The sequence below is a fragment of the Ictidomys tridecemlineatus genome, chromosome 8, assembly GCF_052094955.1.
Source record: "Ictidomys tridecemlineatus isolate mIctTri1 chromosome 8, mIctTri1.hap1, whole genome shotgun sequence".
NCBI classification, from domain to species: domain Eukaryota; kingdom Metazoa; phylum Chordata; class Mammalia; order Rodentia; family Sciuridae; genus Ictidomys; species Ictidomys tridecemlineatus.
In genome coordinates this window covers 52,804,524-52,823,522 of record NC_135484.1, presented here as the reverse complement: position 1 = coordinate 52,823,522, position 18,999 = coordinate 52,804,524, and the positions used below count along the sequence as shown (strand labels likewise).

Below are 18,999 nucleotides of genomic sequence, written 5' to 3'. Positions count from 1 at the left end.
AGACATGCTGTACCACAAACTCTGGGTATGGGACTTGAGCATTCTGCATTTTCAACTTCTTCTTTTTTGGGGGATGGGGTGGGGTGGGTACTAGGTATAGAACCCAGGGGTGCTTCACCTCTGGATTACATCTCCAACCCTTTAAAAGGAATTTTTTGGAGGGACAGGGTCTCACTAAATTCCTGAAGCTGGCCTCAAACTTGTGATCTCCTGCTTCAGGAGTTTCCTGTAATCATAGGCAGGTATCATTATACCTGGCAACAATCTATTTAAGCACTGAGCCACATCCTTGGCCCCCTTTTTTAATAATATTTTTTTAATATTTATTTTTTGGTGTAGATGGACACAATACAATGCCTTTATTTTTATGTGGTGCTGAGGATCGAACCCAGGTCCGGCCCATGCTAGGCAAGTGCTCTACCACTGAGCCACGATCACAGCCCAAGCCCTTTTTATTTTTTATTTTGAGACAGGGTCTTGTTAAGTTGCTTAGCGCCTCACTAAATTGCTAAGGCTGGCTATGAATTTGTGATCATCCTGTCCCAGCCTCCTGAGTCACTGGGATTACAGGTGGGCACCACAGTGACCGGCAAATGTTCATTTTCATTTTTTAAAATATTTTTTAGTTGTCAATGGATCTTTTATTATTATTTTTTTTTATATGTGGTGCTGAGATCGAACCCAGTGCCTCACTCATGCTAGGCAAGTGCTCTACCACTGAGCCACAAACTTAGCCCCAAAATGTTGTTTAAAAAAAAAGCAAATATTAATACTAAAGGCTCTCTTACTAGAATTCTGCTACTAAAGATATTTTTTCATATAGGCTTTTCTTCATTTAGATAACATGTTCTAAAGGAATATGAGCAGATTTTACGATTTTTAATTCATTTGTCTCCTCCTAGTGGTAGCATTTTAAATATTGCACCCAACACCCCATTTGCATTTTTCAGCAATTATATTCTGTTTTTTTTCATGATTCCTCTATTGATTACAATTAAAATTAATTACCTCCCCAAAATTACATATTTTTCTTTACTAGCTCCAACAGTGCTCACAAAAACTATTAAGTTTGTCTCTAACAGGGTTCTTTTTAATATGATTTTTAAATTTTCTCATTTTGTTACCCATAACTTCTTAACTGTTATGATTTGGATATGAGGCATCCCCCAAAATTCTGTGTTAATGCAAAAGAGGAAGTGATTAGATTAAGAGAGCTATAACCTGGGGCTGGGATTGTGGCTCAGTGGTAGAGTGTTTGCCCAGCATGTGTGAAGCACTGGCTTGGATTCTCAGCACCACATATAAATAAATAAAATAAAGGTCCATTGACAACTAAATAAAATTAAAAATTAAAAAAAAAAAGAGAGCCTTAACCTAATCAGTGGATCGATCCATTTAATGGATTAATAATTTGAATGGTGCTGGGTGTAGTGGCGCACACCTGTGATCCCAGCAACATCCTAAGGCCCTAAGCAATTCACTTAGTGAAACCCTATCTCAAAATAAAAAATAAAAAGGGCTGGGGATGTGGCTCAGTGGTTAAACACCCCTGGGTTCAATCCTCACTACTAAAAAAAAAAAAAAAAGATTAAGGATTGCTTACAGATATGATAATCACATCAACCGTCTAGCTATTTTGAAAAATGGTAAGTAGGAAATCTAAATGAAAATTATAAAATTTTTTTCTTCTGTCTATATTTTTTGTGTACATGTGTATATTGAATATTGTATCTACATAGTATCAAATTGGTTTATAAAAAGACAGCCAGATGAGTCATGCATGACTATAATCCCAGAGGCTCAGAAGGCTCAGACATGAGGATTGCAAGTTAGAGGCCAACCACAGAATTTAAAAGAAATTTTTTTAAAATTTGTTCTTTTTAGTTATACATGATAGTAGAATGCATTTTGACATATACATACTTGGAGTATAAATTCCCATTTTTGTGGTTGTACACAATATGGAGTTACACTGGTTGTGTATTCATATATGAATATAGGAAAGTTAAGTCTAATCTATTCTACTATCTTTCCTATTCCCATTTCCTCTCCCTTACCCCCACTTCCCCCTGTCCAATCTGGTGAACCTCCTCACACCACTATTGTGAGTCAGCATCTGCATATCAAAGAGAACATTTTGTTTTGTTTTGTTTTGTTTTTTGGATTCAGCCTCAGTAATTTAGAGACTATGTCTCAAAATAAAAAAATGAAAAGGGAATGTGGCTTAGTAAAAGACATCCCTGGGTTCAATCCCCAGTACCAAAACCAAAAACATGAATTTAAAAAGACATAAATCCAAATGGCTTTAGTTCACATGACTTAAATAAATCTTTGACAAATAGGTTAATTTGAATTTGGCAGGAGGATAAATTATTAACACACACTTTTTTTTTTTTTTTTTGCCTAGGTTACTAACCAGTCAGAACTGTATTTGTTTCGATTAAAATGTTTAAAGTACAATGTTCATCCATCTGGGCATGGTGGCACACACCTATGGTCCTAGCAACTCTGGAGGCTGAGGCAGAATTGCAAGTTTTGAGGCCAGCCTCAGCAACTCAGCAAGGCTCTAAGCAACTTAGCAAGATCCAGTTTCAAAAATAAAAGAATTTAAAGGGCTGGGATATAACTCAGTGGTTCAAACCCTGGTTGAAGGTTCAAACCCCACTACCCCAGTACAAAAAGAAAAAAAAATACAATAATTTATTGCTTTTAGGATTTTTCTTTAGCAGGAAAAAATGGCTTAAAATGTTAACTAGTCTGAAATCCTGGTATTCATGGGTAAAATCTTAAAATAGCTGTTAAAAATGGGTAAGTTAGGTTTGCTGTAAATAGGATAAACGTTTACAAATATATTTGATGGAGAGAACATCTGAGTCATTTGTAAGTTAAATACTAAAACATCACTGTGCACAGTGGTTGCAGTAAATGCCAGAAATCCCAGCAATTGGGGAGGCTGAGGCATGAGTTTGAGGCCACCAGCTTCAGTGAGACCTTGTTTCAGAGTAAAAAATAACAAAAGGATTGTGGATATAGCTCAGTGGTAGAGTACCCCTGAGCTCAACTCCCAGTGACAATAAATAAATAAATAATTTGAATTAAATTAATACTAAAATATCGATTTTAATAACTCTTGTGAATTTTGTTTTGTATTCACCTTGTAAACCTATAACCACTGTCTGTATTTTGCAGAAGTACCCCTTCTAACAAAATAACCTGTGTTAACTAGAGAGAGTAAGCCATCACCTACAGGACAGATGGGATCTGTGTGAGGATGGCCTTAGGCCTAAGCCTAAGCAACTCGATTTTTAAAACTCCAGTTTGAAACCTGCAGTCTCACCAGGCACATCCACAGAGCCCTGCAGTAGGCCTCAAACAACTTACTTCCCCTCACCCTGATAAACAGAGTGAAGCCCCCAGCAGGCTGTCTTTGCTAGATAAGAAGGGAGGATCAGGGTGGAGACCACCAGACCAGATGTTTCTGACCCCAGGGTCAATGATGTCATGGAGAAATCTGGTGGTAGCTGATCAGGATTGAAAGGGGTCAAAAGCCCCCAAAATTAGTATAAATAATAGAGCTGATGAACAGGGATTCAGCCAGCCCAAACAAGGATGCACTGGAGAGCCTGATGAGGACCTGACATCTCATCACTTGTCATCTTTTCCTGATCCTCCGGGTGATCCTCACCGCTCTCAAACTCTACCGCCTTGTCTGGACCCTGGTGAGAACCACAACTTCTCCCTAGGATTCTCTCCTCAAGGGGTCGTCCACTCCACGCCAGGAAAAGCCTGCCTTGGTTCTGGACCTGATCACCGTGGTCTGAATGTGCATCTGCTGGACATAAAGCCTAAGGCTTGAGACTTTTGAACTTAGCATGCAGAGGGAATGACTGTCACTAGCCTGTCATGATTAAGTGTGTTTTGCAGTGCCTAGAATTAATCTAAAATTGTTTGCTGTGAATTGATTATGTCTATTGCAGTGCCTAGCATTAGGATTGTCTTTTTATTTTATTAAGAACCTATAGAGGGGCTGGGGATGTGGCTCAAGCGGTAGCTCGCTCGCCTGGCATCCGTGCAGCCCGGGTTCGATCCTCAGCACCACATACCAACAAAGATGTTGTGTCCGCCGAGAACTAATAAATATTAAAAAAAATTCTCTCTCTCTCCTCTCTCATTCTCTCTTTAAAAAAAAAAAAAAGACTTGATGCTTCACTGTGAGGGCATCAGCCTCAAAAAAAAAAAAAAAAAAAAAAAAAAAAGAACCTATAGAATGAAATTGTATCGAGTAATTTGAGTGAAAAAAGCATTGAAAGGGGCAAAAGCGCGTGGACATTCTTTATTTTTTTTTTAATATTTATTTTTTAGCTTTCGGCGGACACAACATCTTTGTTTGTATGTGGTGCTGAGGATCGAACCTGGGCCCCAACACATGCCAGGCGAGCGCGCTACCGCTTGAGCCACATCCCCAGCCCATGGACATTCTTTATTTCTCCATTAGACTGCGTACGTCGCAAGTTTTGGCCCCTCACGACAATATGAAACTGACTCCCAGTACTAATACTGATCCCAACTAAATGGAATGAGTAATTGTAAAATTCCAAAAGTTACATTAAAACAAACTATTCCCAGGGCTGAGGATATAGCTCAGTTGGTAGAGTGTTTGCTTCATATGCACAAGGCCCTGGATTCAATCCCCAGAACCACACACACAAAAAAAAAAAAAAAAAAAAACAACTACTCCCACTTCAAGGTTGGTGGACCTAGTGGGGCATGGTGGTGTATACCTATAATCCCAACAAATATGAGGATGAGGCAGGAGGATAGCAAATTCAAGGCCCCAAGCTACTTAGTGAGACCCTATCTCAAAAAAAAAAAAAAAAAAAAAAGACTGGTGGACATGACCTGTGTTCAACAACCAAGAATTGGAGACCAAAGTCAAAGAAAATAGAGGTGTAAGGAAAAACAAACAAATAAAAACTATGCTTTGGCCCTTGCCTTCAAAGGTCAGCCAGGACCCAGAGAAAATTGGACCTACAACTCCAGTGAGTCACCCAACTTCCCAATTGGGGAGATTGTGAAGGCCCTAGAGAAAAGGAAGCTAACCAGTATCATTCTGCACAGAGGAGGGTCACTTGAGAGGGAAATGTCTCCAATGTTTCCAAGGGAAGCCATATGTGGTCATCAGTCAGCAAGACTCTGACTCATCCTGGCAGATGGCACAACTGGTAGAGGAAAAGACTGAAGGAGTGAAGAGGTGTTTCATAGTTCCTAAAAAGTAACCCTGAGGAATCTTAGCTCACTTTAACAGTGGGAAGGAAAGAGGTTACTTTTTGGTCACTTCCTTGGTCTCAAATACCCGTCAAGATCATATAACCAAAGACACATGTACTAATGTGAGGGTAAAGTAAAAGTCAAAATACAGTCATGCATGAACATTTAAAAGGGAAAGACGTTAGTCCTTTTAAATGTAACTTGAGAATATATACTTACATTAGCCCTATCCAAAGTAAAATAGGATCTTATACATGTTTGACAATAACTATCAAGAGCCTCTGCCAAACTCATATTTATCCTGAACTAATTTGAGTCTTGTTTTTTTTTTTTTTTTAAATCCAGATCTTAAGATGTATAGACATGAGAAACTATTAAAAATTACTTGCCTAACCTCACCTGGCTGTTAACACAATCAGGACCTTTGACGACTATACTTCTTAATCTCCAAGTAAAATTGGTAACTTCCAAATTACAACAATTCCATGATGAAGCCCTTTCGCTCTTCTCAGATTTAGTCACTGTAAAGGCTTGTCTCCAGCACAGTTCTTTAAATATTACCTGGCACAATGTTCCTATACACTGATTTCTTCTAGTGACTGCTCATGGCCTGGATGCCATGGCTGAGCTCTCATTGACTTATAACATGGTCCATTCCTTGATGGCCGTAGTCCTACAAAACAGGAGTCTGAATAATCCTCCAAGAGGAGTGCTGTCTTTGTGTCAACAAAACAGGTCAAGGGGCTGGGGATATAGCTCAGTTGGTAGAGTGCTTGCCTTGCATGCACAAGGCCCTGGGTTCACAGCCAAAAAAAAAAAAAAAAAACAAATTCATAAACTAATCACCCAGGCATCACAAGTTTAGGGAGAAAGCAGCCCAGGGCTAGTTCTCTTGGAAGGAGACTTGGGCATAGTTCTCTTGGTTTTTCCCTTCTATAGAACTATTAGCTTCAATCTTCTTTGATTCTCTTGTTCATCCCCTATTAACCCTCCTCGTTAATTTCATCTCTTCCTATCTAAAGGGCATCAACCTCCAGATGTCCCAAAGGCTTGCTGGGGATTATGAATGTGTTGTGTCTGAGGTCCTGTTCTATCATCAGCTGTATTAGATCATGTGAGATGAAGATTCCAGTAGTGCTCACCTGCCATCAAATGTCTCCTCTTAAGCTAAAGCAAAAGCCCCCAAATTTCTTTTTTTTTTAAAGAATGTATTTTATTTTAAAAAGAGAGAGAGAGAGAGAGAGAAAGAGAGAGAGAGAGAGATAATATTTTTAATATTTATTTTTTAGTTTTTGGCAGACACAACATCTTTGTATGTGGTGCTGAGGATCGAACCTGGGCCGCAAGCATGCCAGGCGAGAGCGCTAGCCACATCCCCAGCCCCTCCCCCAAATTTCCTATCCTGACCACTTGGTAGCAAGGAACCAGACTGAAAAAATTGTTGCCCCTGACAAACAGGTGATCTGTTGCCCCAAATCTTAAGGGTTTCAGAATTCTGAGTCCTTGAGGGACTCAGAATGTTAGAGTAGGCAGGTAGACAAAGATATAAGCAGGGGGATGGGAAGAGAAAGAAAAGGGCTCAACCATCATTTTTTTTTTTTTTGTATTTAGAATTAAATCCAGGAAACTTTACCACTGAGTTACATCCCTATCCCTTTTTTAAATTTTTTATTTTGAGACAGGGTTTAAGTTGCTTAGTACCTGAGCAGCTGGGATTATAGGCATGTACCATCATGTCCAGCAGTTCTCCATTTTTTTAAACTATGAAATCTTACTCACTTAGCCAGGCACAGCAGTTGGGGAGACTGATGCAGGAGAGTTACAAGTTCTAGGCTAGTTTCAGCAACTTAGCCAGGCCTTATCTCAAAATTGAAAAACAAAAAGCTAAAAGAACCTCTTCATTCATTTAATTGGGCAATGGGTGAAAATATATTTATAAGGTTGTTTCCTAAAGTGTTCTTTACACCTACAAATTGTAAAATAGCCTAAATGTTAAAAAAAAAAGGATTAAGTTATGACACAGTCACAACAAACTATCCAGTTACTAAAATTATGTAGATAAATAATAATCAGAGGAAAGAGAAAAACCACCATGATGTATAGTGACAAAAGCAAGTTAAAAAGTTGTAGGGCTGGAGATGTAGTTCAGTGGTACAGTGCTTGCCCAGCATGCTGATGGTCCTGGTTTGAAATTTGTACCATTTAGACTTGTGTATAGGAAGACATAAGTATAGGGGCTGGGATTGTGGCTCAGTGGTAGAGCGCTTGCCTAGCTTGTGTGAGGCACTGGGTATGATTCTCAGCACCACATATAAATAAATAAAAAATAAAGGTCCATCAATGATTAGGAAAAAAAAAAAGGCTAGAAAGAAATATATTTTAACAATTTTTTTTTTTTTAAAGCATACTACTAAACCAAGCTTGATGGCACATGCATGTAATCCCAACTACTCAGGAGGGAGCAGGAGGATCATCACATACTCGAGGCCAGCTTGGGCCACTTAGTGGGGCCCTGCCTCAAATTAAGAGTGGGGGGAAGAGCGGGGACCCTGGGGATTAGTTCAGTAACAGAGCACTTCCTGGGCACGTACCATTGTCCCGGGTTCAATGGTGGGGGGAGGTTCTCTTTATATGCTCTTAACAATTTGATGCACTTGAAGGACCCACTTATGTAACTCTTGTAGATCCTATGCTCTTGCAGGCTTGAAATCCAACTCCTATTTTTCATAGCGTCTATGTCGGTGCTTTTCACGCAGCACGAACTTAATACCTGTTAAACTGAATGTGCCTTTAACTATTAAGTATTAGTGATCACACAACATTCAGAACTTCTTTCCAAGAAACGTGCAGGTGAGTGAACATGAGGCTTTGTGCACTTCCACGCACACCCTGGTTTCCTTGCTTCATCTTCTTTCTCCCCTCTGCCTCGCCAGCTGGGTCAGGAGCCTGAGGGTTCCCAGTCCCAAGAGTCCCTGCACAGGGTCCCTGCACAGCCCAGAGAGCTCCGCGGTGGACGCCAGGACGCTGTACAGCTGCTGTGAGAGACGCGGCGAGGCGGGGCCTGCGCTGCGCACGTGGGTTTGCGCGCGCTGAGCGCCGGCAGCCGAACTTCCGGCGGAGGCCTCCATCTCGCGTTCTGGCCTGCGAGGCCCACGGGAGCCGCTGCCCGTACTCAAGATGGCGGCGCCGGGAGAGCTTGTCTTATGACCCAGGCGCGGAGGTGTAAGGCTCATGGCAGCTGCCGAGCAGCCGACCCGGGAGGACAGAGAGGAGGAAGAGGAGGAGGCAGTAAGCACTCTGTCGGAAACCCGCACCGCAGTTGCAGTGATGGGTGTGCGGGCTGGGGGTGGGAAGGGCTCAGGGCTGCCGTCGGCGGGAGGGAGGCCCCCTGGCGCCTGGGCCGCTTCCCTGTCCCGGGCGCGCAGAGCTGGGGAGCGTGTGGTCTCAGTCTTGATTGCCCCACCACAGAAAGAATGCAGAAGTGCTGGGAAGGTACCTTAGGTAACATCGCTTGCATCCTCTCATTGGAAACCGGACCCAGTTTCCACAAAGGTGGACGGACTCATCACAATGGGAATTTTTGGCTTTTTATGTTTATTGCCTCTTCCTGCTCGCTCACATGCTAACTAGCTAAAACTCTTCTTTCTTCCAGCAGGAGCAGTTTGTTCTGGTTGAATTATCGGGAATCATCGATTCAGACTTTCTCTCAAAATGTGAAAATAAATGCAAGATTTTGGTGAGTCTTCTAGAATTGGGGGATTGTTACAGATTTTCTTAAAACAAAAATTACTGGTGAATGTCTGCAATCCAGCTACTCTGGAGGCTGAGGCAGGAGAATTGCAAGTTTCAGGTCAGCCTGGGTAATTTGAAACAAAGGACTTCTAAGACATCACATGTTGTAGATTTGAACTATGATATCTTAAATTATTACCTGCTTTTTTTTTTCCTCCATGCAGTTCTGGGGATGGAACCGAGAGCCTTGAACATGCTAAGCACACCTCTTCCACCAAGCTATATCATGCGCTCTTACCTTATCCCTTTACCTTAAAATCCCTGGAATACTTCTCCCAAAACTTTGTGTTCTTATCGTTGATTGAAATATACCTTGCTACTTGGGTATTAATTAAGTAGTCTTCAGGTTGGAGCTCCTGGGATGAGAGCAGTGCTTATCTTGCGCTTGCTAGAGCAAGTTGCTCTTTAGTTTCCCAGTTTGGAAAATCATTTTTCTTGGTAGCCAGGTCACACATTGAAGGCTTGTTCTTTCGATGATATTTATGATCCTTTATTCTGTTGTAGGGAATTGACACTGAAAGGCCCATTATGCAATTGGATAGCTATGTCTTTGCTGGGGAATATGAAGGTAAGAAGATGTCAGATCAAATTCCTTTTTATGGGGCTGGGGTTATGGCTCTGTTAGAGGCTCCTGAGAGGAGATAGGTTGGAGCCTCAGCACCACATAAAAATGAATAAAATAAAAGTACTGTGTCATGATTTTTTAAAATTCCTTTTTATATATATCTTCCAGAGAAAGTAGCTTTTTTAAAAAATATTTTTATTAGTTGTTAATTTATTTATATATATCTGGTGCTGAGAATGGAACCCAGTGCCTTACATATCCGAGGCAAGTGCTCAACCACTGAGCCAAAACCTCAGCCCTCTCTGTTATTCCTTAACAATTTGTCTTTGATTTTTTCTGCAGATACTCTTGGAACATGTGTTATATTTGAAGAAAATCCTGAACATGGTAAGTAATTACTATGCAAGTGAAACTGATTCTTTTTTTTTTTTTTTTGCCATCTGGGGATTGAAACCAGCCAGGGCATTTTTTATCACTGAGCTACATCCCCAATCCTTTTTTTTTTATATTTATTTTTTAGTTGTAGTTAGACACAGTACCCTCATTCATTTGTTTTTATGTGGTGCTGAGGATCGAACCCAGGGCCTCACACGTGCTAAGCAAGCGGTCTATACTGCTAAGCACAACCAGCCCCCCAGTCCTTTTTATTTTTTATTTGAGACTACAGGGTCTCCCTAAGTTACTGAGACCTCTAATGTGATCCTCCTGCCTCAGCCTCCCAAGTTACTCAGTTTATAGCTCTGATTCCTGTAATTTAACCCCTATTTAAATTGTTTGTTTGTTTCATCTATGTTATTTGTAACAAGCTTGGGTTTGGTGGTGCATTCCTGTAATCCCAGCATCTTAGAGGCTGAGGCAGGATGATCTCAAGTTCAAAGCCAGCCTCAGCAACTTAAGGAGATCCTGAGCAACTTAGAGAGACCATGTCTCAAAATAAAAAATAAAATGAGCTGGGGATGTGGCTCAGTGGTTAAGTGCCCCTGGATTCAATCCTTGGAACCAAAATAAAATAAACAAATAATTTGTAACATACCATATATAGTAAGTTTTAAAATTAAACATCTCATGTGCCTAGTTTTCTAGCTGCATCATATTCTACCATTTGCCAAGCTGACTCAGATTATAGTTAAAAAACATTCCTGTATACCCCTTTCCAAACTTATTCTTTTTTCTTTTTTTAATTATTTTTTAGTTACTGATGGACCTGTATTTTATTTATTTATATGCAGTGCTGAGAATCAAATCCCGTGCCTCACACATGTTAGGCAAGCACTCTGCCACTGAGCTACAACCCCAGCCTCCCAAACTTATTCTTTTCTCTTGTCTTCAGAGGTAATGTCCTGAATTTGCTGTTTATCTTTCCTATATTTAGTTCTATGTTACATATGTATGCGTCCACATACAATAAATATCACTGTTCTATATATTTTCAAACTTGACCTGGGGTATAACTCAGTGGGAAAGCATTGCCTAGCAGGTGCAAGGCCCTTAGTTTGATTTCACTGGCACTGAAAAACAAAAAACAAAAAATTTCTATAACATGCTAGGACCAGGTGTGGTATACACCTATAATCCCAGCAACTCTAGAGACTGAGGTAGGAGGATCCCAAGTTTGAGGCAGGCTTCAGCAACTTAGCAAAATCCTAACCTACTTAATGATACCCTATCCCAAAAGAAAAAGGGCTGGAGATGTGACTTAGTGATTAAGCGCAGCTGGGTTCAATCTCTGGTGCCAGTTAAATAAATAAATAAACAATGATGTGCTATACAAATAATTCTGTAACTTTTTTCTCTCTTTTTAGGATTGAGATATGTTTTAGGATTCTACTTGTTAATATATACATAGTGCTAATTTATCTCTTTTTTGCTGCTTAGTATTTTGTGACTGTATCACAGTTTATTCTTTATTTCTTTTCCATTTTACTGCCATTATAAATGGAAACTGATATTATCCTTTTTGTTGTTGTTTCTAGTATTGGGGATTGAACCCAGGGATGTTTTACCTTTGATCTACATCCCCAGCCCTTTTGAGAGACAGTCTTGCAAAGTTGCTTAGGGCCTTGCTTAGTTGCTGAATTAGCCTCAAATTTGGAATCCTCTTGCCTCAGGTTGCTGGGATTATAGATATTTACCACCTTGCCTAGTTTGATAATACACTTTAGATAACATGGTGATATGTTTTATTTTCTCACTATAAAAATGCTCCTAGCTTGGTGAGATGGCACACACCTGTAGTTCCAAATATCCCCCAGTTGCTCAGAAGGCTGAGGCAGGAGGATTGGAAGTTTGAGGCCAGCCTCAGCACCTTAGCAAGACCCTATCTCAAAACCAAAAAGGGTTGGGGATGTAGCTCAGTGGTTGAACATGTCTGGGTTCAATCCCCAGTACCCTCTTCCCCAAAAATAAAAAAGAAAGGAAGAAAGAAGATTGATTAGTGTGTTGTCTTCAATTTTAGTTGAATCAAGTGTAATTACTGATTTGACCACATATCAATAATTTCATTTTCAAATTGTTAAATATCTCTAATACCAGTTTACACTCAAAGAGCAATATATAAGTTTTTCATTACTTTACATCTCTGGCTCAGAGCCTCCTCTTTCTGCCTAGATCCACATGATTCTAGCAGCAATTGTCAGCAATTTTTTTTTTTCCTGAGCCTTGTTTTATAAATGGAAGTGTGTGGGGGTGTTGGGGTTGTGGCTCAGAGGTAGAGCGCTCGCCTCGCATGTGCAAGACCCTGGGTTCAATCCTCAGTACCACATAAAAATAAATTTTAAAAAATGTATTAAAAAAAAAAAAAAAGAAATGTCCTCTCTCCAACCTCTGGAATCAAGTAATAAGACTTTGGTCTAGCACTAAATATTTTAAGTGCTAGAATTATAGATCCCATTACTCTATGGCCAAATTCCTGACCTCAATTTCCCCCTTTAGGATTTGAGCCTATGAGGTCTATGACTCTAATCTCACTCATAGCTTTGCATTTCTCTCCGTTGTAGGTGTGTGTTGTTTTTGAATCTAGTCAGGGTCTTCAAGTGGTAGTGTTTTACCTATCCTTTCTCTGTGCTTGGAACAGGAGAGATAACTTGTACTTTGAACTTACTGTACCATGATAATAGGAAGTAGTTTAGTCAAACTCCATAAACTGGAATTACTATGGCTTAGCATCATTATTTGCTGGTATCAAGCAGTGTGATAATTGAATTCATTTTATGTTCCAGTGGATGCAGAAGGCAATAATAAAACACTGCTAAAATACAAATGCCATACAATGAAGAAACTCAGCATGACAAGAACTCTTCTGACAGAGAAGAAGGAAGGAGAAGAAAACATAGGTTAGTTCACTTAATTCTCTGAACAGAGGTGCTGTAGTATTGTATCCTATAATGACACATTGCTAGCTGAATGGGATGGCAGACACCTGAATCTCTGACTTTGAAAGCTGAGGCAGGAGGATTGCAAATTAAAGCCAGTCTCAGCAAACTAGTGAGACCCTGTCTCAAAATAAAGAGGAAAGACGCTGGGAATGTAACTGTGAAAAGATGGAAGCAGAGTACTTGCCTAGCATGCGTGAGACCCTGGGTTCAATTTCCAGGACTACAAAAACAAAACATGTTGCTGCCAGGATATTCCCTGTACTCTGTAGTAATAACTGTATGTAATATATTCAATTTTATCTTATTTATTTTTTAGTCCTGGGGTTTGAGCTCAGGGGCATTTTTACCACTGAGCCATATCCCCATTCCTTTTTCCTTTTTATTTTGAGACAGGGTCTTGCTAAGTTGCTGAGGCTGGCATCAAACTTGGCAATCCTCTTGCCTCAGCCTCTTAAGTCACTAAGATTTCAGCCATGTGCTTCAGAGCCCCACTGTAATGAGCCTGTTTACAAGCCAATATCAGTGAAACCTAAAAATTAATAGACTTTCATTTGGGTTAGGGGTGTATCTCAATAGTAGAATGCTTGCCTAGCATATGTATATATAGGCCCTGCAGGCTGGGGATATAGCTCAGTTGGCAAAGTGCTTGTCTTGCAAGCACAAGGCCCTGGGTTCAATCCCCAGCACCAAAAAATAAAAATAAATAAAAATAGATAGGCCCTGCATTCAATCTCTAGCATCACAAGAAATAAGTTAATGAGTAAAATTGAGAATGCTGCATGAAAAGTACCAAACAGATTTAAAATTCAGCCGAACTTGAATATAGGTGAGGAAAGAAACTAAGAAGTTTGCCAAGAAATGTTATACTATTTCCAGGCCTTAGGGAATTCAGCAGTGTTTCTCTCTTTGTCTGTTTCTCTCTGTGTCTCTGTTTCTTTCCATCTCTTCACAAAAAGTCAGCTTGAAAATGGAGTAGTTATGCTAGTGTTTGGCATTTCCAAGGTATAAATGCAGGGCATCCCCTGGGAACTTGGCAGAAGAAGCAACCTTCCCCAACAAGCTTACAGGCGAAACTGTAGGACAATAATTGTTCATCCTGAGTCTAGTTCTTAGCATCCATTTAGTTTTCTCTAGTTGTTGACATCATAGTCTAGAGACTGTAGAGCAGAGTGTCTTGCCCCACACAGGCACATGTTTGTGGAGCTTAACACATAGTCACTTCATGGTTTAAGACTTCATTGTTCAACAACATATTTGATATTCTAGTCAATTAGATGCTACTCACATGGCTTATTAGATTTATTGTTTTAGGCAAGAAATAAATATTTGAAGATATATCGATCATATAGAAAGTAAGTGCACCACCCTATACACAATTACATAGAAACCTTTATTCTTATTGTGTATATCCCCAAACTATTCCTTTTTCATGTGTCCTGTTAAAAATAATAGGAAGAAAGTGCTAGGTTCAAGAATGAGCTTGAAAGGGAAAGACATATCATAAGCTTAGCTATTATTTATATTTTCTTGTTAAAGGAAATTCAGAATTTCTTCTCATGGTATTCACTATTAGATTATTAATCTAGTTCTTTGGGAAGATATGGATGTTATGTTCAGTTAAATAAATTAACAACCATCTGCAAGTCTGTACTCTCTCAATTGCTGCATAACAAATACTCCTAAATTTGATGGCTTAAAGCAACAAAACTAGTATCTTACATTCAGTAATCAGGAATTTAGGAAGAATAGAGGTAGGTGGTTCTGATTTAGGGACTTCCTGTGATTTTGCAGATATCTAATGGAATTCAGTGGATTCTTAAAGGACAAGAGGGGGAAAGAAAATGACTGGCATTATTGGAACAGACTTTGATTGTGGGGGCTTAATTGAGAGGTGAGGGCTTTGCCTATGAGTGTGGAAAGGAGCAAAATTGGTTTCAGGGTGATTTTTTTTTTGTTTGAGACCTTTCTTATTTCATTCACAATTGCATGTTCCAACTCATAAAATTATGAGAATGGTGCATTCTACTGTCATGTATAACTAATTAGAACAAATTAAAAAATAAGAAATGAGAATGAGAAGGGTTGGGAGTATAGCTCACTGATAGAGCATGTGTTTAGCATATGCAAGGCCATTGGTTCAATCCCTAGCACCCAACTCCACCACTACAAAGAAAGCAAGAAAGAGGGAGGGGAAAGGAAAGAAAAAATGATATGAAAGTCCTGACTTGGAAGGTAATATAGTAATATCATATATTAAAATTGGAGGGAAGTAACCGTTTTCTTTAAGGCATGAAAAGCCAGTGAGAACTTAGTTTCTCAGAATGAGTCAAGAATTTAACTGGAGTGGCTGGGGTTATGGCTCAGTGGTAGAGTGCTCTCCTAACACATGTGAGGCACATAAAATGAAATAAAGATATTGTGTCCACAATATCTTTATATTGGCACCACATAAAAATGAAATAAAGACATTATGTCCACCTACAACTAAAAAATAAATAAAAAAGAAAAAAAAGAAACTCTTTAAAAAAAAAAGAATTTAACTGGAAAAGAGGCATGGAACAGTAATTGAAGTTAATTGCTTATAGTGATTGTGATGATATATACTCCATTCCAAGGCCTCCGTGGAAAAGGAAAATTACATAATTATTTTATTGATATTTATATTTGGTTTATTTTGGGGTTTTGCTTTGACATATTCATTGGTTGAAAATTTAAAGAAAAACGGACAACTAAAATTTCTTTTTCATGTTTTTTTCTTGGCCTGTCCCCTATCCCTGCCTAATTAGGTGGAGTAGAATGGCTACAAATGAAGGATAATGATTTCTCCTACAGACCTAACATGATTTGTAGCTTCCTACATGAAAATGAAGATGAAGTTGTAGCTGCAGCCTCAGATAAACCTTTGGAATTGGAAGAGCGGGAGATTCAAATGAAAGACAGTTCAAACCTGATCTATGAACAGGAGAAATCACTGCATTTGGAAACAGAGGAGTCAAGTCCTCTTGTTGATATCCCTTCTTCTGAGATGGAAGGTTCTGTTTTTATGGAAACTCAAGGTGCTCCCTTGGAAATCACTCCTAGATGAAATGATTTGCATATTGTTTTTGTTGGCCATACATTTCCAGTTATAGCACAATTTTAATATATCATAATCATTCAGGACCAGACAAATTAAATTTTTTAAGTATGGTTTAAATGATTGTAGGGGCGTTTCTCTTTTATTTTGATGAGTACATTAAACTGGGAGTTTACCAAGGTAAGAAAAAATTTTCTATAGCAGCTATCACAAATTACTATAAACTTAGTGACTTAAAACACAAATGTACTGTCTTGTAGTTTTATAATTCAGAAGTTTGACACTTGTCTCAGCCTAGCTAAAATCTAAATGTTGGCAGGTCTGAGTATTCCTTTCTGGAGGCTGGGATGAGGATGAATCCATTCGCTCGTTCATTTGTTGGTGCAGTTCAGTTTTTTGTAGATAAAGTATTGAGGTCCCATTTCCTTGTTATTTGTCAGATAAAGGCCATTTCTAGAGACCACCATGTTCCTTGGGTCATGGTCCCCTTGTCTTCAGAGTTGGTGTGTGCCACTGCACCTGGCTTTTACTTCCACTTTTAAAGTACTATTTAATTACAGTGGGCCCACCTGGATAATTTCCCTCTTTAATTTGTCTGAATTACATCTACATCTGGGTGCGGTGGTGTATGTCTAATCCCAGCAAATTAGGATGCTGAGGCAGGAGGATTGTAAATTCAAGGCCAGCCTCAGTAACTTAATGAAATCCTAAGCAATTTAGCAAGCACCTTTCTCAAAACATACAAGGGGGGCTGGGGATGTGGCTCAAGCGGTAGCGCGCTCGCCTGGCATGCGTGCGACCCGGGTTCGATCCTCAGCACCACGTACAAACAAAGACGGTGTGTCCGCCGAGAACTAAAAAATAAATATTAAAAAATTCTCTCTCTCTCTCTCTCTCTCTCTAAAAAAAAAAAAACATACAAGGATTGGGGATCTAGTTCAATGGTAAAGTGCCAGGGTTCAATCCCTACTACCAAAAAAATAAATTACATTGAAGTCCCTTTTTTGCCATGTAATTTAATATACATAGGAATAGAACCATTAGGATATTATAATCTTTGGGATCCATTTTCAGTTTACTATAATATTTTATCTAAGAACTGAAAAAAAGTTTTAAGTTCTTAAGGATAAGGGGATAATTCCTAATATTACAACTATAATTTCACTCCTTTTCCACTTGAGAAAGTTTATTGGAATTCAACCATAATAGTCATCTTTATTATAACAGTAACCTAGATTTGCTCCGCTCTATAATTTTTTTTTTTAATGTAAATATTTAGTGCGGGAAGCAAAATTAGAATCTTGGGCATACTCTACCACTGATCTATACCACCAGCCCTCCCATTTAAAGTGAATTATTCACAAACTTTGATACTTTGTTATAAATTGGCTGTATGGAATTGCCAATATTTGATTGTTTCTGACTATGAACCCAGAAATTTGATGCATGTATACTACTACTAATAAGTTAAAACACACTTCATATTAATTACGTGTTACAATTGATAGAAATATAACATGGAGACTGCTAATTGCCTGAGCCATTATCTCTCCACCCCCTTTGTGTGTGTGTTGCTGAGATTGAGCCCAGGGCTTTGTACATGCTAGGCAAGTGCACTATCACTTGCTGTATTTACCACCACTTCCTTTTTTTTTTAAGTTGTAGTTGGACATAATACCTTTATTATTTTTTTTATTATTGTTTTTTTATGTGGTGATGAGGATTGAACCCAGCAACTTGCACGTACTAGGTGAGCGTTCTACCACTGAGCCACAACCCCAGCCCCGCTCCCGCCTTTTTTTTTTTTAATTTAGTTATACATGACAGTAGAGTGCATTTATGCACTATGGTATATCATACATAGATGGAATATATAATTTCTCATTTTTCTGAGTGTAGATGTTGTAGAATCACATTGGTCATGCAGTCACATATATAATGTCTGTTTCATTCACAACTATCCTTTCTATACCTACATCCCCTCCCATACCCTCCCATTACTTCCCTCTACCTAATCTAAAGTAACTATTCTTTAGTGCCCCCCCCCTTATTGTCAGTTAGCATCTGCATATTAGAGAAAACATTCTGCCTTTGGTTTATGTCCTTTGGATATAAACCGAGGAGTGGGATAGCTGGGTCAAATCATGGTTCCATTCCAAGTGACTCTTTTTTATTTTGTTTGGAAACACGGTCTTGCTAAATTACCCAAACTAGCCTCTGGAGTAACTGGGATTACAGGCTCCCTTTTTTACTTTGTAACAGAATCCCAGAATTTATTCAGGTTAACAAAGTCCCGGCTTCCTTTGCAGATACATGTAGTCATATGATTAAAGTTATGGCCACTGACTTGGACGTGGAAGTGTTCAGTGATGCTACAACTGAAAGGCGTAAAGGAAAGTGTGTAGGATGATCTTTTTCTTCTTGCTGAAACATGGGTATGGGGGCATGAACCCCAGCAGAGTTCTTGGGTTTTAAGGTAACCTTGGAAATAGAAGCCATTATGGGCAAAGAAACAAGATAGAAACTGGGATGGGGTTTGATAGTGCACGCCTGTAATTTCAGGGACTTGGGAAGTTGAGGCAGAAGGATTGTTGGATTTGAGGCCAGTCTCAGCAACTTAGCATGGCCCTAAACAACTTGGACAGCCTCTGTCTCAAAAAATAAAAAAGTAAGGGATGTAGCTCAGTGGTAAAGTGCCCCTGGGTTCAATCCCCAGTACAAAAAAAAAAAAAATAGAAATTGTGTTCTGATAACTGTGGCACTGCACTTGATGAGTTTACTTGTCAGCACTCTTTGGATTCTCACAAGGCAAAATAATAATGGAATGTCATCTGTAATACTTGGTAATATTATTTATAATTAAATATGACTCCTTGGCTAGGGATTTAATTAAGTGATAGAGTGCCAAGTGTGCAGAAGGCCCT

At 39.2% G+C, this 18,999-nt stretch overlaps 1 protein-coding gene across 4 annotated transcripts; it reads left to right on the top strand.

The window, feature by feature from the left end:
• Positions 1 to 8,370: 8,370 nt before the first annotated feature.
• Positions 8,371 to 16,195, top strand: Gtf3c6 (general transcription factor IIIC subunit 6). 4 transcript variants are annotated; one of them, XM_013360699.4, is made up of 6 exons: positions 8,371 to 8,556; positions 8,924 to 9,004; positions 9,565 to 9,628; positions 9,968 to 10,012; positions 12,844 to 12,957; positions 15,786 to 16,195. In XM_013360699.4, exons 1-6 carry the CDS (start codon positions 8,500 to 8,502, stop codon positions 16,082 to 16,084), a joined length of 660 nt encoding a protein of 219 aa, XP_013216153.3. In that variant the 5' UTR covers positions 8,371 to 8,499; the 3' UTR covers positions 16,085 to 16,195. The 4 variants fall into 4 exon arrangements, with proteins under 4 accessions (XP_013216153.3, XP_077875613.1, XP_077875615.1 ...); XM_078019487.1 differs by having other exon boundaries at positions 8,373 to 8,556; positions 8,921 to 9,004; XM_078019489.1 differs by lacking the exon at positions 8,371 to 8,556 and adding an exon at positions 8,683 to 8,820 and having other exon boundaries at positions 8,921 to 9,004.
• Positions 16,196 to 18,999: the final 2,804 nt, after the last annotated feature.

Coding starts and splice junctions, on each gene's coding strand:
- Gtf3c6 (XM_078019487.1), top strand. CDS start 8,500: ATGGCAGCTGCCGAGCAGCCGACCCGGGAGGACAGAGAGGAGGAAGAG. Junction 8,557..8,920: donor AGGAGGAAGAGGAGGAGGCA/GTAAGCACTCTG, acceptor TCTTTCTTCCAG/CAGGAGCAGTTTGTTCTGGT. Junction 9,005..9,564: donor AAAATAAATGCAAGATTTTG/GTGAGTCTTCTA, acceptor ATTCTGTTGTAG/GGAATTGACACTGAAAGGCC.